Below are 27,983 nucleotides of genomic sequence, written 5' to 3' on the forward strand. Positions count from 1 at the left end.
TTACTCTCTGAACTCTACGCTCCCAAGCAACGCAGACTCTACACTTACTAGCGACCCAGTCTCAGTGCTCCCAAACCACACAGTCTCAGCACTCACAAGCCACTCAATCTCAGTGCTCCCAAGCCACACAATCTCAGCACTCACAAGCCACACAGTCTCAGCACTCACAAGCCACACAGTCTCAGCACTCACAAGCCACACAGTCTCAGCACTCATGAACATAGTTATGAGTATGAGCGCTCCTGAACATAGTACAAAGATGGATTTAGACACTGAATGTTCTCCAGAGTCTATTCTAGTCCCAGAGACTTCTCCAGAATCCGCTCGATTCGTGCAAACCATTTCCGAGCTTCCCCCAGTTCCTGAATTTACTTCTTTCTGAGAAAGATAGATCCACAAGAATAATTAGTCCACAGTTGCCAGCTCAAATTCGGAGGGGAAGATCTTGCTCATCAAAGCAGTTTTTTTTTTTTTTTTACCTGAATGTTCACCCGTAGATTGTTTACCATGAATCGAGTGAATTTTGGATCAGACTCGAAGAACAAATACCTATAGTCCTCAGTGGCATTCCCAACATTTAACACCAATATAAACAGACCACGGCCGTCATAAGGAGGTGACTGAATCCATACACCCTGAGAAAGAGAGACAATGAAATTATGACTCTAATACATGTGAAGCTTTAAATATAAATATTAAAAGCAGTCATGATATAAGGAATCAAACTTTCCCTAAATTGTCACTATGTAGTTGTTAAGAAATAAAACCGCATGCTATTGTTGTGCTTCAGCTCTGCTTGTCTACACAGATGAACAATTAATTCAAATTGTTGTTTTTCAACCAGTGATTCACTATAGGTTTTGAAGTTTTGATTGATGCATGATAATTTTTTTCTTGTTGGTTGTGACAACAAAATTTCAGCTTCACACTACCTACAGCCACAGCTACTTTTCTCTGTGTACAGGAATAGTCTATTACGTGACACCCATGAAAAAAAAAAATCAGTCAAAAACCCATCTTGACAGCTCAAAAATCATAAAAAAAAGCATTATAGTCGAAGCCTATGGCCTTGTGGACAGCATGCCAACATGTACCACAATTGTGCTTCAGGCAACTCGAGTTCAAGTCTCTCTCTACCACTTTGCTTCTTGTAAGTCTATACTGTCCTACTGCAAAAATTATTGCAAAAGTATATAATAATAAAACATTATTATAGGTTTATTAAACTGTATATAAGTAAGGACAGTTTAGAATATGTTTTATTTTATTTATTTTTGCACTCGCACCCAAAAATTTAAATTCTGTAATTAATTACTCACCCTCATGTCAGTCCAAACCCGTAAGACTTTCATTCATCTTCGGAACAAAAATTAAGATATTTCTGATGAACACCGAGAGCTTTCTGACTCTGCATATACAGCAATAATTAAATGTTCCCAGACTCAGAAATGTAGTCAAGACATCATTAAAATATTCCATGAGACATCAGTGGTTCAAATGTAATTTTATGAGGCTATGAGAATACTTGTCGTGTGCAAAGAAAACAAAAATAACAACTTTTTTCAACAAGTCTTCTCCTCCTCGTTCCATCCTCCACCATTACGTGGGAGTACCGTGAGCTCTACCTCAGCAGCAGCACGTGCATGTGTCGTGACACTCTCCATAATGGTGGAGGACAGTCCCAGGAGAGAAAAAATAATTTAATAATTTATCACCCTTTCAGAAGGAATATTTATATTTTGTGAAATTCAGATTTTTTTGTAGGCACTGGCAAAGTAGCACACAGGAGCTTTTGGTGTATATGTAGTTTCTCTGCTGAACTAGGGCAATTTTTGCACACATTTCTGTGTGTGATACTCAACGTAACATGTAGCAGAATGAAAATGTATCACAATAATGGCACAACTATAAAATATTACCATTTTATGGTAAGCTTTCTGCATGTATTATATTTAGTATTTTACTTAGATATAAAGTATATTTATATTACATCTAGGAGTTATTTTAATGATAAAATGTATTACCAATTCATGCCAGTAATGTTTAAATAAAATCATATGCCTGAAAGGGCTAATAGCTGAGTTAAATCATGTAATGGCAAATACGCTGGTCTTTCTCCACTTAGCAAGACATAAAATGCCCTAATGTTGATCTGAAATAACAATGAAAGAATTGCTCTACTGATAAAACATCTCATAAAGATGACCAAGATTATGATTAAGAAAACTTACAGTGAGTGAGTCCACTGCAGTGATGGCTCCTGATTCTCCTTTAATCATACAAATGATGGCACTGGACTCAATCTTCTGCAGAACACACTGCTGATCTCCCTCCAGACCCCTCACAGTCATTTATAATCAAATTCAACATATCTGATGTTTTCTGAGAAGCAGAGAGTGTGGCATGGTTTGGAGGTTGTAAGTTTCACATGCTGATGGTCAGAAACCCTGACTGCTCAAAATAATAATATTTACTGAGAGTTTTTTAATACCCACGCATGCAGACTGTACACTGATGTTAAACTCACCTTAATGTTCATCTGTAGATCATTGGACACCTGTAAGGAGGTGAATTCAGAGTATTCTGGATCATACTCATAGGACAAATACTCACAGTCCACAGAGCCAGTTCCCAACATTCAACAACAATCTAAACTGACCTCCACCATCATAAGGATGGGAATGAAACCACATGTCCTGAGAAAGAGAGACAATGATAATATAACTAATACATCATGTGGCATGTGCAGAGTGAAGCTACATGTAATCTGTGAAAAGAATACATATCTTGTTGGAATTATTAATCACCAACTGTCAATGAAGTACATTTAACAATTATACAAGCAGTAAGTAATTAAACAATCTGCCAAACTAGTGTGAATATGGGCTGTTGATGTCCATATGTCAGATAAAGTGCTGTTAGCTGCTACACTGGATCCTTTTTCAGGTAAAGCTAATTTTTAGCCTAATGCAGGAGTAATAAGCACACATCTTACCCCTAAGCTTGTATTGTTTTGTGTTTTCAGCCCTTTATCAAAGAGACGGATAATAACTGACTCCACAACTTCCGGATTGCTCCCCTGAACATGAATCTTCCTTCCACCACTGAAGAGACATTTTAGACAATTTAATCAGAATCAGGGAGGAGCCAAATCTGTAATATATGGTATAAAATAGTATATGTAAATAAATAATAGCAATAATAATATTATAAATAATAATAAGTCAGATATTATATAATAAGTAATATATGAAATAACATACAATATTTCAATTAAATTTAAATTGTACATTTTGGAGACAGGATAGTAAAAAATGTTGACTTATTAATCATAATACAAATGTCTTAATTAAATATATATATATTCTATATATATATATCTGAATAACAAAAAGAAAAAAAGTGAAAAAGTGTCAAAAAAAAGCCCAACAATTATAGAAAAGCACATGCATGTGTGTGGAAGCTGTCTGACCTGCTCCAGGTGACTGTGGGCTGTATTCCTGTGCAGCTGGGCTGAGAACTGTAAGTGATGGTGCTGTTACCATGACAACGGTTGTCAGGAGTAACAACACACACTTTCACTGTTCCTTTAGTTCCATTGGGAGGAATGTGGAACCTTAAAGTGTCACTGGAGCGATCAAACACTGGAGATCTGAAGAGAAACATTCATGTCCAGATACAGTATCATTTATCTGAATCTACACTCATTCATATACACCACTAAACAAGCACACAGTCTCACTCTTTAGGAATGCACTCCAGATGCAACGAAAACATTTTAAACGTACATTTCTCACCTTGATGCACTTTTGCATTTAGCAGACTTCCAAAGTGGCTTACACTGCATACAGCTATATTTTATTAGTTCAAATTTGCCTAATTTATTTTGCTTAGATTTCATAAGAAACTTAATCATAAGGTATATTGGTTTCAGATGTGTCATGAAGTTTACTACCATGGTTACGGTTGCTGAGAGATTGAAAGGAAATAACAGTTTTGTAGACATGCTCTGTGGTCACAGAATTGATAAATAATGTTCTCCCTACAAAGGCACACATATTATTGAATCAATGTTACTAGTCCCTGTGTGAGAAATCATAGTCAAAAATGTCAAAGGTAAAACCTCAATTGTGAATTACTGATCAGTAGTTCGATTAGATGGAAGTGACATATACAGTATGTTGTCATCCTAAATTATGTATTTCTGATTTATGAGTTCTCTGATGGGTTTTTACACTTTCTTTCTGCTATTTAGCATTCACTTGTGCTCATTTGCTTCCTATTATTTTTAAGGTAATAGCAGCAGAGTTGCCAAGTTCACTTATAAGTGACTTAAGCTTGTTTTTTTCAAGAAATCTTATAGATTTTGGGAGTCACTGCTTGAATTTTTTAGGGAGTATTTGGGCTTATAAGTAGTTTGAACACATACAGTATGAGAAAATGACCGTTTTATTGTCTGATGACGTTTCTCTGTCTATTAATGCTTAAATAAAACTCTGCTCTGTCTGTTTAAATACGTGCTGTGGTGTCAGAGCCATGTAAAACTCTGCTCTTTTTCTATTGAAATGCTGCTGTTATGCATGTCAGCTGCATGCATTTAAAGACTATAGGTGCTTTTGATGCAACAGTTAGAAATTTTTCAATAAAATCAATAGCCATCAATGCACACATATCATATTTGTAAATATATTTAGATAGCCAGTGAAAATATAGTGGCTGGAGTGTACTGAGGACAATAAAGTTTTGCTTTTAGTGTGGTATGTGCGCATTGAATACAAAGCACACAACACCAATCCACTGCATTGACAGAGAACCAACTGTTACGGGGCTGACGAGACGTGAGACATGCGGATCCATGTGCAAAGCTTTATTATAAAACATGGTGAGACAGGCAGGGTCATACAGTGGCAAACAGGTATGGCAGAGGCAATACAGAGCAATCCGTGGAACAAGCGAGGGTCGACGATCAGCGAACAGTATCCAAAGGGGCAAGGCAGAGAGATAATCCAGAAACCGGAGCAATAGTCCAAACGGGGAGCGAACAGAGTCCAAACGGCAGAGGCAAAGGATAAATCCAGTAAACAAGGGCAGGGTCAGACACGGCAGGAACACAAGGCAAGACTAAGACTGTGACAATGACTATGGCTCTGTAAAGTTGCTATCGCTTGGTGAGTGATAAACGCTAACAATACTCGGCCCTGAGCAAGAGCAATCCCAGGCTTAAATAGAGTGATGGTGATTGTGAAATGGTGATCAGGTGTGTGTGATGAGTGAATGGTGACAGCTGATCTGTGCAATGCATAGTGGGAAATGGAGTCCAATGTGTTGTGTAGTGTGAAAAGTCCATGTGGTGAACGGGTGACCTCTGGTGGTGAATGAGTGGAAGTGCATGGCCAGGATTCGTGACATAGCCCCCCCCAAGGAGCGGCTTCCAGACGCTCCTAAACAATCCAGGAGGGCGGTGGCGCGGAGGCGGAGCAGGGGGAGGGACGGAGGGCCAGGTCCTTGAGGAAGAACCGGCAGAGCAGGCAACCAGGGCGGAGCCAGAGGCCAGGTCAGGACCGACAGCGCAGAGGCCCACCAGGGCGGAGCAGACGACCACCAGACCCGAGCAGAAGACCACCACGGCGGGGCAGACGACCACCAGACCAGAGCAGAGGACCACCAGACCCGAGCAGAAGACCACCACGGTGGGGCAGAAGACCCCCATGGCGGAGCAGACGACCACCAGACCCGAGCAGAAGACCACCACAGGGAGGCAGACAGGGCAGGAACCCATGACAGAGACTGGGATCTGGGGAGAACAAGGACAGACAACACAGAGAGAGCAGAGACAGACAACACTGGGAGAGTCTTCGTTGCAGGGCAGGACGGGACCAGAGCCCACCTGGGCGGAGCAGGAGACCCCCAGAGCCAGACAACTGACCACCACGGCGGAGTAGACGGAGCCGGAGCCCACCAGTGTGGCGTAGACAGGGCAGAGTATCTCCACGGCAGAGCGGACTGGTTAGGAAGCCATGACAGGATCAGGGATCTGGGGAGAACAGAGACAGACACCACAGAGAGAGTCCCCATGGTCACAGGAGCCGTGACCGAGCAGGTCGAGAGTTCATGGACGGTCTCTATGGCTGTGGCAGGACAGGGCGGGAGCTCACAGACGGCCTCTTTAGCCGTGACAGGACAGGGCGAGAGCTCACAGACGGCCTCTTTAGCCGTGACCGGACAGGGCGAGAGCTCACAGACGGCCTCTTTAGCCGTGACAAGACAGGGCGAGAGCTCACAGACGGCCTCTTTAGCCGTGACAGGACAGGGCGAGAGCTCACAGACGGCCTCTTTAGCCGTGACAGGACCGACAGTGAGTTCAGGGGCGGCCTTCATGACCGTGACAGGGCAGACAGTGAGTTCAGAAACGGTCTCCATGGCCGTGACAGGGCAGACAGTGAGTTCAGGAACGGCCTCCATGGCCGTGACGGGGCAGACAGTGAGTTCAGGAACGGCCTCCATGGCCGTGACGGGGCAGACAGTGAGTTCAGGAACGGCCTCCATGGCCGTGACGGGGCAGACAGTGAGTTCAAGAACGGCCTCCGTGGCCGTGACAGGGCAGACCGTAAGTTCAGGAACGGCCTCCATGGCCATGACAGGGCAGACCATGAGGTCAGGAATGGCCTCCGTGGCCGTGACAAGGCAGACCGTGAGTTCAGGAACAGCCTCCGTGGCCGTGACAGGGTAGACAGTGACGTCAGGAACGGCCTCCATGGCCGTGACAGGGCAGACCATGAGATCAGGAACGGCCTCCGTGGCCGTGACAGGGCAGACAGCGAGTTCAGGGACGGGTGCCACCACTTCGGGAGGTTCTGCAGCGGAAGCCGCCACCTCTGGAGGCACTGGAGCAGACTCGTGGACAGGAGAGGCCTCAGGAGCACAGTGTGCAGCCCACACACTCAAAATGGCAACCGCCATAACGGGAAGTACTGAGGTCAGGGGAACAGTCTCTGTAACAGACAGGGTTGAGGCCCTGGGAATGCCAGCTACTCGCACTGACATCAGTGGTGGGTCCATCACACTGGATATCAGACAGGGAACTTGAAGGACTGACCTTAAATCCTTGGGTGTGACAGACTCTGGCTGGAGCACTGTGACGTGGTGTGACTCTGGCTTGACAGCGGAGACGTGAGCAGACTCTGGCTTGGCAGGCATGACGTGAGCAGACTCTGGCTTGGCAGGCATGACGTGAGCAGACTCTGGCTTGGCAGGCATGACGTGAGCAGACTCTGGCTTGGCAGGCATGACGTGAGCAGACTCTGGCTTGGCAGGCATGACGTGAGCAGACTCTGGCTTGGCAGGCATGACGTGAGCAGACTCTGGCTTGGCAGGCATGACGTGAGCAGACTCTGGCTTGGCAGGCATGACGTGAGCAGACTCTGGCTTGGCAGGCATGACGTGAGCAGACTCTGGCTTGGCAGGCATGACGTGAGCAGACTCTGGCTTGGCAGGCATGACGTGAGCAGACTCTGGCTTGGCAGGCATGACGTGAGCAGACTCTGGCTTGAAGGCGACGACGTGAAGGGGTGCTGTTGCTGCCGCCATTTTGTGAGTGAGTGAGGTGTCGCGTTCCTCCGCGACACCCACAGTAAAAGAGGAGCCCACACACAGTAAAGCATAGTCCATAAATTTACTGAGAGATGAACGGGGACCCTCGCGGATTAACTGAGACTTGAGCGGCTGATTAATGCCCTCACAAAAAAAAATCTATAAGTGCATAGTCCGGCAGATCAGAAACATGGGCGAGGTCTAAATACTCTTGTATATACTCCTCGAGCGGTCTCGAACCCTGCTCGAGGGTTAACAACAGTAGTGCAGTGTCCATACCTGGCCAATGTCTGTTAGAAAAGCCGCTGGATCCTCTTTTGTCCGAGTATTCTGTTACGGGGCTGACGAGACGTGAGACATGCGGATCCATGTGCAAAGCTTTATTATAAAACATGGTGAGACAGGCAGGGTCATACAGTGGCAAACAGGTATGGCAGAGGCAATACAGAGCAATCAGTGGAACAAGCGAGGATCGACGATCAGCGAACAGTATCCAAAGGGGCAAGGCAGAGAGATAATCCAGAAACGGGAGCAATAGTCCAAACGGGGAGCGAACAGAGTCCAAACGGCAGAGGCAAAGGATAAATCCAGTAAACAAGGGCAGGGTCAGACACGGCAGGAACACAAGGCAAGACTAAGACTGTGACAATGACTATGGCTCTGTAAAGTTGCTATCGCTTGGTGAGTGATAAACGCTAACAATACTCGGCCCTGAGCAAGAGCAATCCCAGGCTTAAATAGAGTGATGGTGATTGTGAAATGGTGATCAGGTGTGTGTGATGAGTGAATGGTGACAGCTGATCTGTGCAATGCATAGTGGGAAATGGAGTCCAATGTGTTGTGTAGTGTGAAAAGTCCATGTGGTGAACGGGTGACCTCTGGTGGTGAATGAGTGGAAGTGCATGGCCAGGATTCGTGACACCAACCTCTAGAAGATAGTAGCTGGTCAGAAAAACTACAGGAGCAGTTTGGGAAAACTTCATCCAGATCAGACCCGTCACACAGCTTCACACTTTCTTTAGTGAAAGTACATGAGAAAGCAGGATTTCCTGTGCTCTCCAGACTCAAGGAAAAATGTAGAGTAATCTGTGTAGGAGTGAACATTGACTGGTCAGTAGAAATTGCTAATATCTTTTCAATGCAATGAAAAATGGTCTTATTTGAAGTTAGTATTATAATACCTTGCTGGAAGATTTCTCTACCCAAACCTGAAAAGAAACCAGCAGTTCCTGAAGGGAGTCTTTTGGGGTGAACACGCATGAAGATTTTGAACGTTCATCTTGGGTGGAGCATCTAGACAAGCAGAAATATATCATTTGGATATGTTATTCCAGGTTGCATATGCTATTGATTTTTTAAACTTGCTAGCATATCATACACTTTTTAAAAAAAATTGTAAGTGTAACAGATATTAATCTGACCTCTATGTGTTCACACACCAGCCACAGAGAGGATCCAGAGCAGTTCTGCAGTCTTTCGGAGTACTGTATTTAGCACACGGAACCACAGACACTCTTCTTAACTACATCAAAAACATGAGCAGAAAGAAAAAAAACAAAGTTTGCATGACTTTTCAAAATAAGGACAAATTTAACAAAAAAACAGAGAGATCAGTCAGAAAAAAAGATGTCAAAATTACAGTCATTCCTTCTGCAGCTTTATTAAAACTTTACTTTACTTTTGTCATTTAGCAGACGCTTTTGTCCAAAGCGACTTACAAATAAGAAAAAGTAACTAAAACTAAAAAGTTACAACTCTATAAATACTATCTACCCACATATTTAAGAAAATAAAGAAATTAAATAAAATTAACACATGCATATAACAACAACATTTCAATAATAAACATATCAATGAAAAAATTAAATAAAAAGCTACTACTATCCCTTGCCGGTGTCCCTGCCCGGTGGAGTCGCACGGTAGAGTCGATGGTCTTTACACTCTTTACTTTTTTACTTTTGTCATTTAGCAGACGCTTTTGTCCAAAGCGACTTACAAATAAGAAAAAGTAACTAAAACTAAAAAGTTACAACTCTATAAATACTATCTACCCACATATTTAAGAAAATAAAGAAATTAAATAAAATTAACACATGCATATAACAACAACATTTCAATAATAAACATATCAATGAAAAAATTAAATAAAAAGCTACTACTATCCCTTGCCGGTGTCCCTGCCCGGTGGAGTCGCACGGTAGAGTCGATGGTCTTTACACTCTTTGGTCTTCACACTAAGAGGGCTTCACACGACGACTGCCGCGACCGCTGCCGCGGTATAATAACCTTTATTATACCAAACCAACAAATGATCATTTCAATTCAGCTGGACCCACTTTCCTGTTTATCAACTACAAATGGCCAAGCAAGTGCACACACTGACAAGATACACGATACAGTACGAGACCAAACGCGATTTCAGCAACTCTCATCCAGCGTCTGTTATAAAACACATTGCATCAATGTTACAGTATAGTTTAGAATCATTAGATGCCAGGGTAATATAACAAGCTATGGTGTACCTACATTTACAAAGAAAAAAAGAAAGAAAAGCACTTAAGATTTTATAACATACATTGCATATTAGACTTATAACTGTTAATAATTGTGAAAATGCAGGTTAATAGTAGGCTGTTATGCATCAAGCATAAAGAAACTTAATTTAAATAAAAAAAAAAATCTCTTGCAAAAGCAAATACTCCTTTAAAACTATTTTAACTCATAAAAATAGTTTTAGCACAGTAACTCAACACACAAACATCAAATGATTAGCCATATACACAACGAGCAGACGGATATGATAAATGTAAAACACTACTATCTTGTGTCTTTTGCTTGTTCGGTGCACAGGAGTTTGTCAATTCAACCCAGTCTCACTCCCAACTCGTCACATATTGAAGCTTGGTCTGGACCGTTTTGCGTCACTTTTTTACACTCAAGGTACCCCTTTAGCGTCACTTTTCGACGTGAAGGGTCCTTCATTGTTTTCAGTTTGTCTTAATTTAATGGATTGCATGCATTTGTAAAAATATAAATAATTTTATATAAATGTTTAATTTAATTGGAGCACCTAACCCCACCCCTGCCCCTAAACCTACCCACCTCTAAACAATATAAAACACACACAGGCAAATATAAGTGCAGTCACAGGTATTTATTGCAAAAACTGACCATAAAAAAGCACTATAAAAACATTACAAACAAGTTGTGTTGCATTCCAAGTCTTCTGAACCCATACAAAGTCTTTATGCGAAGAAGAGAGTAAAACACAAGGTTTTAATCGCTGAAAACGATCCCGCTCACATCTCATTCAAAAAGATACGCCCATCCCATAGCATGATGCAATTGGTCACGAGACACACAAGAGCCAATAGCCTTTCACAACAGCATGACACAATCGATCACGAGACACGCAAGAGCCAATGGCATTTCACAACCAAAGCTGACGTAAGGCATCGGCGCTTCTCGCATCTTCCTCCGGGAAGGTTGACATGGGAGGCGTCGAGCATGTTGCACCCACTCTGTCACCCCATATGAGGAGCCTGTGGAGTGTTTTGTCGAACTGCAGAGAGGGTTATACTGGCGTTCTCTGCGGTTTCAGACTCACCTCCACATCTGAGCCTGCCTTTTTTTCCCCGACCTCCACACTGAGGTGTCGAGGTTGTAGGGAAAATATTTCGGCCCGCCTCTTCGTCCCCTCATTCTTTACTTCGGTAGTGTGATGGGGACGAGTGAGAACGGTTACAGAGCGATGCCGCGGGTGGAACAGACGCTTGCGAGCTATCTGTCCCCTGACGCTGCGTCGTCTCTGAAGGCAAGGGGTACGCGACAGCAGGTCGGGCTGGCTTATGTCTGCACATCATGGTGGCATGCCAGGCTGACCTGCTCAAGGAGTTGGATGAGGGCAGGGGATTTCTCCCTCGCCGCTCTCTAGCTCACGGGGCTGCTGGGCGAGAGCAGTCCCTGCCGCGTGCTGGCTCCTCGTATAGGCAAGCTTGCCCCCGCGGGAGCGGGTTGGGGCGGTAAGAAGGGTGCGCGGTCAAAGACCTCCCAGCCAAGCAGGTGAAGAGGTCTTCGGCCAAGAAGCCCTGATGTGAGTGGGATCAGAGCTTATGAGGGTAGCCCCGGCTGGGGTAGAGCGACGATCGCTGCCTCCCAGCGCCCTCCGGAGATCGTCTGCCAACCCTGCCACCTATGGTGCTTCAGGGCGCAGCGGTCTCCATCGAGCCCATATCTCAGTCTCTTCCGCCCGGTATCATAGCGGAGCTGAGATGCTCGCCACCCCTTCGGGGGTCTTTGGAGCAGCTAGTTCGGCCATTCCCTGCCGGGGTTCCGCTTCAGGGCACCGAACTAGCCGCTCCGGGTTACACCAGAGGCCAGTCTCGAGAGACTGGTTCCCTTAGTAGACTATTTCGCAGTGTGGATACTACTGCCAAATGTGTCTCGATGGGTCCTGCGCACTGTAGAGAGAGGCTACAGAATCCAGTTCGATTCTCATCCGCCTCAATTCAATGGGCTGAATTCCACGTTGTGTGCCCCAGGTCTCCGTCCTTCCCACTCACAGGAAGTTCCTGAGGTTTGCTTTTGGGGGCAAAAGCTTACCAATATCGGGTACTTCCCTTCGGCCTAGCACTCTCACCCCACACTTTTACGAGTGTGTGGGCGCCATCGACCTTTGGTTGATTCTCGCTCTATCAGAGTGGAGGGCGGCTCAACATTGAGGTGTTGTTCTCGCTCACTTAAAAGTGTTGGGGTTAAGACTGAACCCCAAGGAAAGTGTGCTTTCTCCATTACAGAGAACCACTTATCTGGGGGTGGTGGGGATTTGACCACGTTGCAGGCACGTATGTCTCCTGCTCGGATCGAGTCAATCCTCACGAAAGTCAGGAGGGTGAAAGAAGGACAGTCACTCACTGTCAAGCAGTTTCAGATACTGCTGGGTCTGGTGGCAGCTGCGTCCAACGGGATACCTTTTGGCCTGCTGTACATGAGATCCCTACAGTGGTGGCTCAAGACCAAGGGTTCTAGAGAGTGTTTGGCCAGGCTCAGGTGGACCTCTTCGCTACTCAGGCAGCGCAATGTCCCCTCTGGTACTCTCTACGTCATCCAGCTCCGAGGGGCTGGATGCCGTGGCAGACGTGGCCGAGGCTTCGTCTTTATGCCTTTCCCCCGATTGCTCTGCTCCCCGGAGTTCTGGAGAGAGTGCGCCGGGACGGACACCGGCTGCTATTGGTAGCCCCGTTCTGGCCGGGCCGAGTATGGTTCTCGGACTTGATTTTCCTCCTCGACGGCTCCCCATGGGAGGTTCCGGTCAGGAGGGATCTCCTCTCACAGGCAGGAGGCACCCTTGTCCGGAGTTATGGAAGCTGTGGGTGTGGCCCCTGAGGGGGCACAGCTGATAGCTTCCGGTCTCTCAACCGAGGTTGTTGAGACCATTCTCCAGTCCAGAGCTCCCTCTACGAGGAAACTGTACGCCCTGAAGTGGAGACTCTTCACTTCATGGTGCGGAGATCGCCAGCTCGACCGATTTAACTGCCCAGTAGGTACAGTGCTGGAGTTCCTGCAGGCTCGACTCTCCGCAGGGTTAGCCCACTCCACCTTGAAGGTCTATGTGGCGGCAATTTCTGCTTACCACACCCCTCTTGGTGGTTTGACAGTGGGCGCACAACCTCTAGTTACATGTTTCCTCCGTGGTGCACTGAGGCGGTCGGTGGATTGTGGATGCCATTCACATGGCTTATGAGTCTTCTGACCTCCCCTCGCCGATGGGAGTCAGGGTGTGGCGGCCTCCAAGGCCTTTCTCGCAGGTGTCCCTATTCAGGACATCTGCAACGCTGCGGGTTGGTCCACGCCTCTGACCTTCGTCAGATTCTTGGCCTGGACATGCGAGCCACTCCAGGTTCTTCCGTACTCTTGCCCTAGCAGTGCGCCTCTTTTGGACACACAGGGCAGGGGTGCGGAAGTCTGGAGCCGTTGGTATCTCGTTCCCCAAAGCGTCGTTTGACGCAGCTCGAGTTCCTGAAGAGGAACGTCTGGGTTACTTATGTAACCTCAGTTCCTCGAGGGAACGAGACGCTGCGTCACGAGGCCACACTTCCGGCATCCCTGCCAGCGCTTGCTTCATTCTAGAAGCTGATGCCGGTTTCACTGCACGTGCTTTTGTACCAGCTGGTCATTACGTCACCTCGCCCGTGACGTCCCTTCCCATTTCTGGACAGATTTGATTGGTATTCAGAGCCGGTTACGCTGTAGGCGTTCCCCAAAGCGTCGTTTGACGCAGCGTCTCGTTCCCTCGAGTAACTGAGGTTACATAAGTAACCCAGACGTTTTGACTGTTTACATTAAAAAATCACACCTAAAGGGGTACCTTGAGCATCAAAAAGCCACGCAAAATGGTCCTGACCAAGCTTCAATATGTGACGAGTTGGGATGAGACTGTAGGTCAATTTGAATTTGTTTCTGCTGCTTTGAAACAATCTCTATTGCAGGAATTGTTACACTCTCTCAGAAAAGAAGGTACAAAAGCTGTCACTTTTCAATAGGTACACATTTGTACTTAATATGTCCATATTTAAAAGTATAAAAGGTATAATTGTACCTTTTAAAAAGGTACTGCCAATGACCGCTTTTGTACTTTTTTTTCGGAGAGTGTAGAAATAAAGGTGACTTGACCTGTATGAATATCAGAATCAGAATCAGTATGAGCTTTATTGGCCAGGTATGTTTACACATACGAGGAATTTGTTATAGTGACAGAAGCTCCATAGTGCAGCTACAGGACAGGACACAGATAATAAAAGAATAATATACAAATATACAAATAGGCAATGTACAAAACAGCAAAAATACAATACAATATAGACAAATATGTGTGTACAGGTCTGATATGTGTACATTTGAAATGAAAAAATAAGTATGTGTGGTGAATAAATAATGTATAATAGAGTTGTGTGTTCCGCGTTTATAGTCAAGTGTTCATGAGATGGATTGCCTGAGGGAAGAAAATGTTTCTGTGCCTGGTCGTTCTGGTTCTCAGAGCTCTGTAGCGTCAACCAGACGGTAACAGTTCAAAGAGGGAGTGTGCTGGATGTGAGGGGTCCAGAGTGATTTTGCCAGCACTTTTGCTCACTCTGGATAAGTACATTTCTTGGAGAGTAGGGAGAGTTGTATCAATGATTCGCTCAGCAGTCCAGACTACCCTCCGTAGTCTTCTGAGGTCAGATTTGGTAGCTGAGCTGAACCAGACAGTTATTGAAGTGCAGAGGATGGATTCAATGATGGCAGAGTAGAAGTGTTTCAGCAAGTGCTGTGGCAGGTTGAACTTCCTCAGCTGGCGAAGGAAATACAACCTCTGCTGGGCCTTTTTCACAATGGACTCAATGTGATTGTCCCACTTCAGTTCCTGAGAAATTGTGGTGTCCAGGAATCTGATTGACTCCACTGCAGTCACAGTGCTGTTCATGATGGTGAGTGGGGGGAGAGCAGGGGGCTTTCTCCTGAAGTCCACGATCATCTCCACAGTTTGGAGTGTGTTAAGCTCCAGGTTGTTAAGACTGCACCAGACAGACAGCTCCTCAACCTCCTGTTTGTAAGCAGACTCGTCACCGTCCTGGATGAGGCCAATCAATGTGGGATCATCTGCAAACTTAAGGAGCTTGACAGAGGGGTCTTTAGATGTGCAGTCGTTGGTGTAGAGAGAGAAGAGCAGTGGGGAGAGAAAACAGCCCTGAGGAGCTCCAGTGCTGATGGTGCGGGTGTTGGATGTGAATTTTCCCGGCCTCACTAGCTGCTGCCTGTCTGTCAGGAAGCTAGTGATCCACTGACAGACAGAGCTGGGGACAGAGAGCTGTGTCAGTTTATTCTGAAGGGTGTCCGGGATGATGGTGTTTAAAGCGGAGCTGAAGTCTATGAACAGGATCCTCACATAAGTCCCTGGTCTGTCCAGATGCTGCAGGATGAAGTGCAGTCCCATGTTGACTGCATCATCCACAGACCTGTTTGCTTCGTAGGCAAACTGCAGGGGGTCCAGTAAGGGTCCAGTGGAGGCCTTCAGATAAGCCAAAACCAGTCCTTCAAATGATTTCATGGCCACAGACGTTAGAGCCACAGGTCTGTAGTCATTAAGTCCAGTAATTTTGGGTTTCTTTGGGACGGGGATGATGGTGGAGCGTTTGAAGCATGAGGGGACTTCGCACAGCTCCAGTGATCTGTTGAAGATCTGTGTGAAGATGGGGGCCAGCTGGTCAGCACAGATTTTTAGGCGTCTGGGCCTGGTGCTTTCCTTCTTTGGTTCTTTCTGCAGACCTGGCGCACGTCATCTTCGCTGATCTGAATTGTAGGTGTGGGGGAGAAGGGGGTTGCTGGAGGTGTTCATACCTTTCCTCACTGAAGCAGAATCACTGGAAGATAATTTGTTCCTTAGCTTGCCAGAATAATTCCTCTTTGCCACTCTGATCTCCTTTTCCAGTGTGTATTTGGCCTGTTTATACAAGACTTTATCCCCCTTTCTGTAAGCGTCTTCTTTGGCCTGACAGAGCTGTCTGAGTTTTGCAGTGAACCATGGTTTGTCGTTGTTGTAAGTTAGATGAGTCTTGGTAGGAATGCACATATCCTCACAGAAACTGATATAAGATGTTAAAGTCTCTGTGAGCTCGTCCAGATTGTTTGCAGAAGCTTTGAAAACAGTCCAATCAGTGAGAGAGAAACAGGCTTGTAAATCCCGCTCTGTTTAATTAGTCCATCTTTTAAAAGTTCTTAATACATGTTTTGCAGATTTAAGTTTCTGCCTGTAGGTCGGTATGAGATGAACTAAACAGTGACCAGAGAGTTCTAAAGCTGCTCGTGGGACAGAGTGATATGCGTCCTTTATCACTGTGTAACAGTGATCCAATATATTACGGTCTCTGGTGGGACATGTGATTTGCTGTCTGTATTTTGGCAGTTCGCGGGAGAGATTTGCTTTATTTAAGTCCCCGAGAATGATTAAAACAGAGTCTGGGTGTTGTTGCTCACTCTCTGTGATCAGATCAGCGAGTTTCTGTAAAGCTGAGCTCACGTGTGCTTGCGGTGGAATGTAAATACTCACGAGAATGAACGAGCAGAACTCCCGCGGCGAATAGAACGGCTTGCAGTTAATGAAGAGCGTTTCTAGATCTGAACAACACATCTTCTTTAACAGTTACATCTGTACAGTACACCACCTCTCATTGATGTAAAAGCACATCCCGCCGCCGCGCGATTTCCCCGTTGATTCCGCATCGCGATCTGCTCTGATCAGCTGGAAGTTAGCCAGATGTAGCACGCTGTCCGGTATGTCGCCATTCAGCCAGGTTTCCGTGAAACACAGAGCAGCAGAGTTAGAAAAATCCTTGTTTGTCCAGGAGAGCAGGAGGAGATTGTCCGTTTTGTTGGGTATAGAGCGGAGATTCGTCAGATGGATGCTAGGCAACGCCGTTCTGAATCAGCGCTGACGATGACGAAGCTTCACAAGCGCGCCGGCTCACTTCCCCCATCTGTGCATCCTGAAGCGTTTGACCAGAGCTACGGCTCCGCCAAACACAATGTCCAGCAAAATGTCAGAATAATCAAAATCTGGTAAAAGATTTTGTGGTGTGTTCTGACGAATGTTCAGCAGGTCATCCCTGGTAAAACTGAAGAAACATTTGTGAAACAAAAAACAGGTAAAACAAACAAAAACAGTACAAACACTGAAGAGCAAAGCACTGTAGCTGCCATCTGCGGCGCCATCTTAGATGTGATCTCAATATATATCTGTGATATTCTCTGTGATATTCAATATATATTTACAAATGACCTGAAACAGAAATGCAAGGGTGAAAAGTTTTTTTCAAACTTGGTATGAAGATTCAGTATATAAATGAATGATTTCACTGAATGTGCCTCAAGTACAACTTTTAGTGAGTAAGCATACTAAACAATTTAAAATAAAGTGTTTTCATTGTTCACAGTTTTTATTGACTGTACATTTGTAAATCTCACCTGTTTCTTCAGAGCGATGTAGATATGTTTGAAATCTACTGGATCAAATTGCATTCTGGAAAGCACTGCTCGTTCATCATCAGATTTGTACAGCACTATTGGACAGCCTGGTGTGAATTTCTCATCCAACATCAGCTAAAAATATAAACAACAGCATTATCCACACTTTAGCCAAATCATTATATGACTGTGGTGCTTTATTCATGCAATTGATTAATTTCACTGTTCATTGCTGGGATATCAAGTACGTATTCTTCACAGATTCCACAAAAGTGTAAATGCAGAAAATAAGTCAGAGAAAATATTTTTGTGGCCATTAAAGATGCTTGCTGCGTTTAAAATACTTCATGATGCATAAGCCTTATAATTTTAACAAGGCCCCACAAATTCACAGGTGCAATGCAACCTACTTATACCCTCAGTGTTTCTTAACTAATTAACTAACTAGAGATAACAAGAAACTAGTGAAATTTTTCCACATTTGTATGGCATAAGAAAACCCCAAGAGTTAATTTAACCACACTTCAGGCCCCATATGTTAAAGGAGGGCTAAATCTGCCAAATTTTAGAATTTATCATCTAGCATCACAGTTCCGCCCACTGTGGATTTGGCTGCATCCAAAGAACAGTGACGTGAGATGGGTCTCAATAGAACAGCATGAAATTAAAACTACCCCAGTAACAGTTATTCCATTTCTGGGCACAAGGAAGAAGCTTTCTGTGATTACGAAAAACCCTGTTCTCCTGGATACCTTTGATGCATGGCAGGAATTACATAGACTCTTAGGTTTATACACATCGTTACCTGTGAACACTCCTCTTGATGGAAATTTTTGCAGTGGATTACCCTAAGGCAACTGGCTTGGATGGTATCCCAGCAAAGTTTTTACGGGACGCAGCTACTATTATTGCACCTACTATATTTGCACATATTGTGAATCTTTCTTATGAGAAAGCAATAGTACCAGCAGATATGAAGATGGCTAAAGTAATTCCACTATATAAGAAGGGAAATAGACTGGATCCTGGTAATTATAGACCAGTTTCTATTTTGTGTGTTGTTTCAAAAATAATAGAAAAAGTTGTGCATAAACAGATTTATGATTATGTCAGCAAGAATAGATTAATTTATGATTTCCAGTCTGGTTTTAGAAGGTCTTATTCAACAGACACTTGTTTATTGTTTTTGACAGATTGTTTTAGAAAAGAGCTAGATAGAGGAAAATTGTGTGGCATGGTCCTGCTAGATCTACAAAAAGCTTTTGATACGGTGAACCATTCAATATTATTGGACAAAGTAGGCGCTATGGGTTTTTTGGATATAATTAAATCATGGTTGGCTTCGTATTTATCAGGGAGAGAGCAAAGGGTAGAAGTTGGAGGGATGCTTTCTGAGAGTAAAACAGTTTACAATGGAGTCCCACAGGGTAGTGTATTAGGTCCTCTTTTGTTTTTATTATATATCAATGATATCCAGGCTGTTTGTGAGTGTAATATGTCGGTATATGCTGCTGCTTTATTGGCTTCTGGGAAGGATGCTAATAAAATTCAAGAAAAGTTTGGTGAAGAGTTGGTTAAGGTGAAGGATTGGCTGGCGGAAAATAACCTTTTATTACATTTAGGAAAAACAGAATCTATTCTTTTTGGGTCTAAGTATACATTGAGCAAGGAGGTTGATTTGGTAATCAAAGTTGATGGGTATGAACGAACTAATAAAACACTGGTTAATTATCTTGGATGTGTTCTGGACAATAATTTAAGTGGGACTAGTATGGCTGGGAAAGTGTTTGCAAGAATTAAGTATATATCTAGATATGCTGTTTTTTTGGATAGAGATAGTTTAATGGTATTTGCTACAGGCTTAGTTCAGTGCCATTTTGATTATGCATGTTGTTCGTGGATGACCGATTTATCCAGATCTTGGATGATAAAGTTACAAAAAGATTAGTTTTAGGATTACATTGTTTTAGTCATGTGGATAATATACACTTTCAAGTTTAAGTTTATTTGTATAGCGCTTTTTACGATACAAATCGTTGCAAAGCAGCTCTTCAGGAATTTCAACAACTTTCAACAGCTTGGTTGGTTACCAATTGAAAGAAAATTAGTATTACAGAAAGTAAAATTAGTTCATAAAATCATTAACGATAGGACTCCAGTATTTTTTAATTCTTATTTTTCTTGGGTTAATGTAAGACATGGTCATTTTACTAGACAGAGCATTATGGATATTAATCTATGTAGATACAGGACACTGTATGGTCAAAGATAATTATATTCAGGTGCAAAGGAATGGAATATGCTGCCGTTAGATATTAAGGTATTAACAAATTGGGGGGTTTCAGAATTAGGGTGAAGAGGGTGAAGTTTTTAGATAGGATGTCTAAAGAAAAATTTTCAAGGAACTGTTGTTCTGTTTGTTATCTTATGGGAGTGAGCAGATTTTTTGACTAAGATTTTCTTCCCTCTTTTTATAGCAAGGACCACAATGGAAATAAGTTACTGTAACTTTATTGTGTTATCCTTGACAATGAAGGTTGTAACAGTGAATTACTACATTTTTGTGTCAAATAAACTCAACTCAACTCAATACCCCCTGTGGCATTTAACATTCTTCTGAGTACCCCCACTTAGACCGCAGTCACAGCTTTGCCATTTAGGGACAATATTTGCCACCTTAACTTGATTAACAGGAGCATTTTTTACCTTTAGGCAATGTTTTTCTAGCCTTATTAATTATATGTCATGTTTTATGTCATATTCTTACCATTCCATTAAGTGTATTATTAATATAATAAATAAAGCAATAAATGATGGCTAAATGTATCATAAAACACTGATGAAAGCATATATACCCTCACTTTATTAGTATTTAAATAATTTACGTTGAACTTTATTCTTGAGCAGATGGCGCTGTATTAAGCAGTATATAAAAAGTGAGTTCCTGTCCCCATTTTGGTTATTAGTTTATTAATCTCCTGGTGTGTCTGGTTTGCCCCTCATTAGTTCTGTCTATTTATAAGTCCTGTGTTCTCCCTTAGTCTTTGTACCTTCGTTTGTCTTGATTAAAACCTTCATTTAAGTTTGATCTCCTCGTTCCTGGCTTCCTTGCTCCCCGTGATATTGTGACAGTATTTTAGCCATTTTTATTAATAAATATGCTGTTTAATGCAGTATATGGATAACAGTTATCAGATTAATAACAGCAAAATATAATCGTATAGGTGTACAGTGGAAAAAAATTATAGCCAAAGTCTTTGACAACAAAATAATTGTACTGCAGTACTAATAACAGACCTGTCCTCTGACTGTATAATAAATGAGTAGACAGCGCCACCTGCTGATCATATTTCAGATGTTTGACTGGTGATCTTTTGTGCTGACTCGTAAATGTAAACATTATATCATATTTTTTATTAGAAAGTTTGTATGTTTGCATGTGTCTGAAACAGTGAGTGGTGAATAGTAAGAGATCATAACATAATACATATTATGTTAATTAAAGCTGAACTGTTAATTAAAAATAATAATGATATAGTGTAAAGAAAATGCAACAGAAAAAAAAAACACGTGCCCAAATGTATAATTGCATAAAAACCTAGACTAAAATTTATAGAACTCTCTAGTAGTTGGAATAGAAAATTATAGTTTTTCAGTCTGGAAGATGCTGAGAATCATTTATGTTTCCATTGCTCCTTCATACACGGCCAGTTATATTCTGTGGACTGAGGCAGAACAGATACTTTGTACCACTCATCCCAAGAACATAATTCCCAACAGTGATCTGAAATGACAATGAAAGTAGATTATTTTCTTAATGTAAATCTTAACTTTACAAAGTTAATATTTACATTAAACTTAACACAGCAGTATTATCAAGTCAAATTATGAACTTCCATATAATCTATAGCCTTACCAAAGAATAACAGTATCAAAAAACAGACTTACAGTGAGTGAGTCCACTGCAGTGACGGCTCCTGATTCTCCTTTAATCTTACAGATAACAGCATTGGACTCAATCTTCTCCAGAACACACTGATACTGCTGATCTCCCTGTAGACCCGTCACAGTCACCTCATTCATACTCAAATTCAGCATATCTGCCTTTTTCTGAGAAACAGAGACCCAAAAGAATAATTAGTCCCATCAATGCACAGTTGCCAGATCAAATTCTAAGGGTTAGATCTTGCTTGTCTAAAGAAGTTTTTACCTGGATGTTGACCTGTAGATCGTTGGCCTCCTGTAAGGTGGTGAATTCAATGAATTCTGGATCAGGCTTGTAGGAGAAATAGCCCAAACAGTCCACCGCAGAGTTCTGAACATTTAACAACAATCTAAATTGACCACTGCCATCATAAGGGTGGGAGTGAAACCACACATCCTGAGAAAGAGAGACAATGAACGTGATTATTGTGACAACAAAATTTCAGCTTCACACAACCCACAGCTGGAGGTACATTTCTTTGTGTACTGAAAAAGTGCATGATTTGACTCCAGTGGATAAACAGCGTATACAGTATGCAGTTTTCATCCATCCTGATAACTCAAAAATCATTTAAAAAAATCAAGTTATAAATAGCTGACATCTGTGTCCGATACAGCAGAAGTAATAAACACATCTTACCCCTGAGCTTGTGTTGTATTGTGTTTTCAGCACTTTATTAGAGGGAAGGACAGTAACTGACTCCACTAATTCCAGATTGCTGCCCTGAACATAAATCTTCCTTCCACCACTGCATGAAGAGATTGAAAACTATTTCAGCCAGTATTAGATAATATGAAGCAATATTAAAGCACAGCATTAAAGCTTTAACCTCTTAAGACCCGAGCAAAAAGTTTTAGGAAAAAAATAGTTTTTTTCATGTCTTTACATTGTTTAGACTAGAGCATAAAAAATTATGAAAAAAAAAAGATATTTCATTCATAAGTTATGCTATGTCTGTTATGGTTCCGTGGTTGTAGTAATTCACGAAGATGAAGGAGTAGATGAAAGGAGTATTTAATCAGCATCAATGCACGATTTACAATGTAAAACATCAAACCAAGACAAAGATAAGGGGAGAACTGAGGACTTATAAAGGAAGAGAAACAAAGGAGCAAACAAGATGATTGATAAGACACATACACGTAACAATGTCCTCGGAAGAGGACATCGGGACTCGATTTCTTTAATAAATGAAAAGACATGAATGAACATGCATAGGCAAAAACAATAGATTTTTTTAAATCACTAATACATTTTTAGTTTTCAAGTTTGTTTTTTTTTACCAAACTTTGTATAAAGATGATTCTCAACTATGTTATAACAGAATGCTTCTATATACCATTTTTCTTTCTGCAAAATGTGTGTAAAATGGCCATAAATGGGTTTTCTCATTATATACAATGTATCTATAAACTAAATATAATTTGCATATTAATGTGTTTTTGGGGCAACATGTAATGAAAAAAGAAGTATAATAATGGGAGTAATAAATGACAAGATTTCCATAACAATATATAATATTTCATAGAATATTGAAATATAATTTATTTCCATATTCATTTGTTATGTCTCCCAAAATGCGTAATAAACTTTTAGTCCTGGTGTCCTCATATGAGGACATGTATGAAATCAACGTCCTGTTTCGTAACAGAAAGTCATATTTTGATTTTAAACCCCATTACATTTTCCTGAGATGTTGATTTATGACACACAATTTAAAAATTAGGCAGATAAAAATTAGGTGGCTACCCACACACTGATCCACTCAAGACTGAAAAAGTCTACAAAAACATCTTTTTTATTTTATAGATTGCATCGTGCAAAAAGGGCAAAGTGCATGTGAGTTAAAAACAGATGGACACGAGCAAGAAAAAATTTGACAGATTTAAATGATAATTACAAAATACGATCATATTTCCATAAGAGTGTCACTAAATCAATCACAAAGTCCAAGGAGAGGGAGTGGTCATGGTGAAACATCCAATCATTTGGTATCTCTGAAAATCCCTGAATGTGCTCTGTACAGGACATCCAGACTTAAAACTGTGGCATGTACAGTCTCAGAGAAATTCACTAAAATACAATGACCTCATATGAGGCCGCAGGGTCTTAGGATGTACATTTCAACCACTCACTTTAGTGGATGTGAGTTTCATGGTCACACAATACAACACTTCCGTAAAGAGTGAAAGTGAAACCTGTCATAAGTATTAACAATGCTCTGGCTGTCAGGAAGCGGTTTGCTCTTACTAAACTTTAAGAAAGACTAGTCAGCCGTGTAATGGACTCGCCATCAAACTGTTTCTCGTCTGTTCTAATGGTATGTCTGCAGAGCATTATTTTGCAAATTTGATTATTTCCATGCAAATAATGTTCTAAGTTTTATGACTAAAAAGGTTTGTGTGGCATAAGATTCACTACCATGAGCATGAAAGTTGGTCTGAAATGTCTGACCTGCTCCAGGTGACTGTGGGCCGTATTCCTGTGCAGCTGGGCTGAGAACTGTAAGTGATGATGCTGTTACCATGACAACGGTGGTCAGGAGTAACAACACACACTTTCACTGTTCCTTTAGTTCCACTGGGAGGAATGTGGAACCTTAAAGTGTCACTGGAGCGATCAAACACTGGAGATCTGAAGAGAAACATTCATGTCCAGATACAGTATCATTTATCTGAATCTACACTCATTCATATACACCACTAAACAAGCACACAGTCTCACTCTTTAGGAATGCACTCCAGAACCCCTTGAATACGGATTTTAGTGACAGATTCCAGGTTCCTTCCTCTTAGTAAAACATTGTTTCTGCCACGGAAAGAAACCTTGTTGGGCTCCAGAGAGAGAATCTCTGGCTTCTGCAAAACACCAAAGGTTGCACTCAGTTGCACTCAAAAAAAGAAAGAAAAGAATATAAACAAAATAACAGAAGTTAAAATGAATTTCATAACTTGTTATATAATTGAATATATTATAATACTTAAATAATAATAATTATTATGTTTACTATTATTATTATTATTATTACCACCATAAATACACATTGATTAAATATATCGTAAATATATCATCAAATAATATGTTACACATAATTTAAAAAGAATGACGATTGACAAATTGTTCCTCAAATGGGAAAAAAAAATCCTTGGCCTCTTGTAAAGTCATATTCTTTTGAAATAGGAACATACAGAAAAAAACAATATCCCTATTTTGTGAAGTTGGGCATATAATCAGTTTGACACTTACATCGTAGACCATCTCAGAGAGTAGATTTTTACATGCATCCTAAAGAGTAGAGAAAGAGCCGTTCATGTACTTCCTGAGTTCACTTCAGTCAATGATAGTTCAGCTTTCAACAATGAATTGCTATCAGTTTATAAAGGTACGCTATTTCCCAATATATACTGAATCACTGCATTATAGCTAACACGTCTCCTCACCTGAATGTTTAACTGTGGTCCAGGTCCAGGTGTCCAGTCACAATGCTGGGAAGAAGAGGACCAGTGACACCCAGATGAGATACACTGAACACACCTGCATTTAATTCATATTTTTAATATTTATGAAATAAAAGTTCAAAGAAGTCTTTCAAGAAGTCTGGTTTAGACTGTGCATTTCTCACTGTGTATAAGAAGCATTTGGTGAATTGTCTGTGATACTGGAGCAGTTCCTCAGCGTCAGCATCTCTGTGATCTTCTGATCCTGTATGGTGACTGTAGCAGAGACTTTTAAACCTGAACAGATGTTTATAATTATAAGATTCTGACTACATAAATGCACTGTATGTTAGTAAATATACAACTTCTCTGAAGGAGAGCCAACCTCTATTATAGAGCATCTGGTCAGAAAAACTACAGGAGCAGTTTGGGAAAACTGCATCCAGATCAGACCCGTCACACAGCTTCCCACTTTCTTTAGTGAAAGTACATGAGAAAGCAGGATTTCCTGTGCTCTCCAGACTCAAGGAAACATGTAGAGTAATCTGTGTAGGAGTGGGCAATTGTTGGTAAAGAGTATTCTAGTAAATATTTTCCAAATTATAATTATAAAATTGTTTTAGATATCGATGTATACCTTTCTAGAAGAATTCTCTGTCATCTGAAAAGAAAACAGCTGTGTCTGAAGAGAGTTTTTTGGGATGGAAATCCATGAAGTATCTGAGCATTCATCTTGAGTAGAACATCTAGATAAAAACAGCATCAACCAAAATATCACTACAGAACTGTTTGCACACTGCTCATCATGTCCATATAGATGATAAGAAGTTAAAAATGAAAGGGGAAATGGAAGTGATGTGTGGCCAAGTATGGTGACCCATACTCGGTATTTGTGCTCTGCATTTAACCCATCCAAGTGTATACACAGTAGTGAACTTACACTAACATGCAGTTAACATGCTGTTATACAATTAGGCACATTTACTGTAGTAAATGCAGCCCGCAGTAGATATCATGTGTGATGTGATAAAGGCAGGCTGACCTGTTTGTGTTCACACACCAGCCGCAGAGAGAATCCAGAGCAGCTCTGCAGTCTCTCAGAGTGCTGTATTTATCACACTGAACAACGGACACTCTTCTTAACTACATCAAAAAAATGAGCAGAAAGAGACAAGTATGACGATTCGATCTAACACACAGTAAAGGATACTGCCTGCTTTAGTAATTTAGTTTAATTTAGTGGTTCTTTAACTGGGAGAATTGCCTTTTTTTTGGTGGATAAAAACATTGCCTTGGATGAACAAAAGTATAAGGCAAATATTCCTTTCATGTTGCTTCTGGAAATGATTATCACTTTTTACTTATTTATTTTAGAACATTGTAAGAGTAATTTTTGTATCATTAAAATGTTATATACAGAAACTATTCATTATTCAATATTTTCAAGATTTTGCTACTACACTAGTAGTATATATACTATATATATTTTCATTGTTTGTTAATTGCACATTTTTAAACCTCACCTGTTTCCTCAGAGCAATGTAGATATGTTTGAAATCTACTGGATCAAAGTATATTCTGGGAAGCACTGCTTGTTCATCATCAGATTTGTACGGCACTATTGGACAGCCTGGTGTGAATTTCTCATCCAACACAAGCTAGAGAAGCATGAATATATGTGTAAATGGAAATGGTGGGCATGTGCTTAAAAATAAAAACTCAGTGAGAATAGTGAAAATAAAAGCACATGTGTATGAGAGAGAGGTGAAGGAGACCTTTATGAGTTGTCCATCACTGGTTCCTATGAACAACACAATCCAGGATCCATTTCTAGTTGCTGCCACTGCTGATATTGAGCTGTACTTGAACACCACAGAGAGCGGCTGAAGTTCACTACCACTCTGAAACACAAACAACAATATAAACTTTATTTTAGTGAATAGTAGGCTACAACTATGTTCAACATGCAACATCAATAAGGTCAAATACTGTTCTCATTTTATTTAAAAACGTTTATGAATGCAATTTCCGACCTCAGATCCACATGTCTTTTCACCAATAGCGCAGAAGCCCTTCACTTGTCCTTGAACGTTACTGATGTCGTACAGAGCCAGCGCGCTGTTCTCCGGATCCTGCTGATTCTGTGCACTGAACGCACCTGCCCAAATAACACCGTTCACTGAGGGAATAACGGTGGAGGCGACGAGCACTGGACGAACTTTATCACTGCAGCATCGTATCGTTGCAGCCTGTAGGGATTTGATTATTTCTGTCTTTTTTCCTTTAGAGCTGTTCATCCTCAGGACGAGCACTTTCCTCTCAGAGCCAGACTTTGCGTTGAGAAATAAATAGGATTCTGAGGGCGAAACTCTCTGGAATCCATCAACAAACTCCACATCTCTCACGGTGCTCTGAATAGTGGCATCTGATCCTTCTGCTGTTCTTGAGAAAATCCCTCCTGGTTGAGATTCTGAGGTGCTCCACAAGCTAACAACAGAATACATAGTATCTTGAGGTTTTGCATCATCGTCCTTTTTCCCAACCAAAAGGTACTTACCAGCTATGAAGGCAACAGATTTCTGATTCTGTCGCGGTCCTACCAATATATTATGTTCATAGTAAATAATGTTTGTAATGTCATTTATATTAAGAACTTCACAATATCCATCTTCAAAAGTCCCACACGTTATCAGGGTACCGTTGGCTTCAAAAGGCACCAGAATGTTGACTCTGTTATGGTGAGGGGCATCAGTGATGTCTTTCCTCTTCTCCTCGTTTAGATCGTGGCTCATCTGATGTAGTCGATGTTCAGTAAGAACAAATAACTTACTGTTACCAACTACAAAGTCCTTAATGTCTCCATCAAAGGTCACCACATCACCGCAAATGCAGTATTTCAGAAGTACAAGTACTCCCAGTAAGTATCCTCTCATCCTGCATGTGATGAGCAGCTGAAGTTTCGAGATCTTGTC

General features: G+C 41.8%; 1 protein-coding gene across 1 annotated transcript; it reads right to left on the reverse strand.

Annotated features, from left to right (window-relative positions):
• Positions 1 to 27,944, reverse strand: LOC306861846 (plexin-C1-like; the record flags this gene model as incomplete). The annotated part of the gene is made up of 21 exons (XM_079404326.1): positions 1 to 378; positions 480 to 635; positions 2,528 to 2,557; positions 2,660 to 2,696; positions 3,473 to 3,652; positions 3,965 to 3,969; positions 17,590 to 17,724; positions 21,538 to 21,699; positions 21,800 to 21,970; positions 22,214 to 22,322; positions 24,029 to 24,208; positions 24,299 to 24,432; positions 24,821 to 24,859; positions 25,015 to 25,108; positions 25,197 to 25,308; positions 25,397 to 25,556; positions 25,649 to 25,757; positions 26,054 to 26,154; positions 26,535 to 26,669; positions 26,787 to 26,912; positions 27,045 to 27,944. The coding sequence occupies 21 exons, from the start codon at positions 27,942 to 27,944 to the stop codon at positions 1 to 3; spliced, it is 3,453 nt and encodes a 1,150-aa protein (XP_079260452.1).
• Positions 27,945 to 27,983: the final 39 nt, after the last annotated feature.

This window comes from Barbus barbus (assembly GCF_936440315.1).
Source record: "Barbus barbus genome assembly, chromosome: 42".
Lineage (NCBI taxonomy): Eukaryota > Metazoa > Chordata > Actinopteri > Cypriniformes > Cyprinidae > Barbus > Barbus barbus.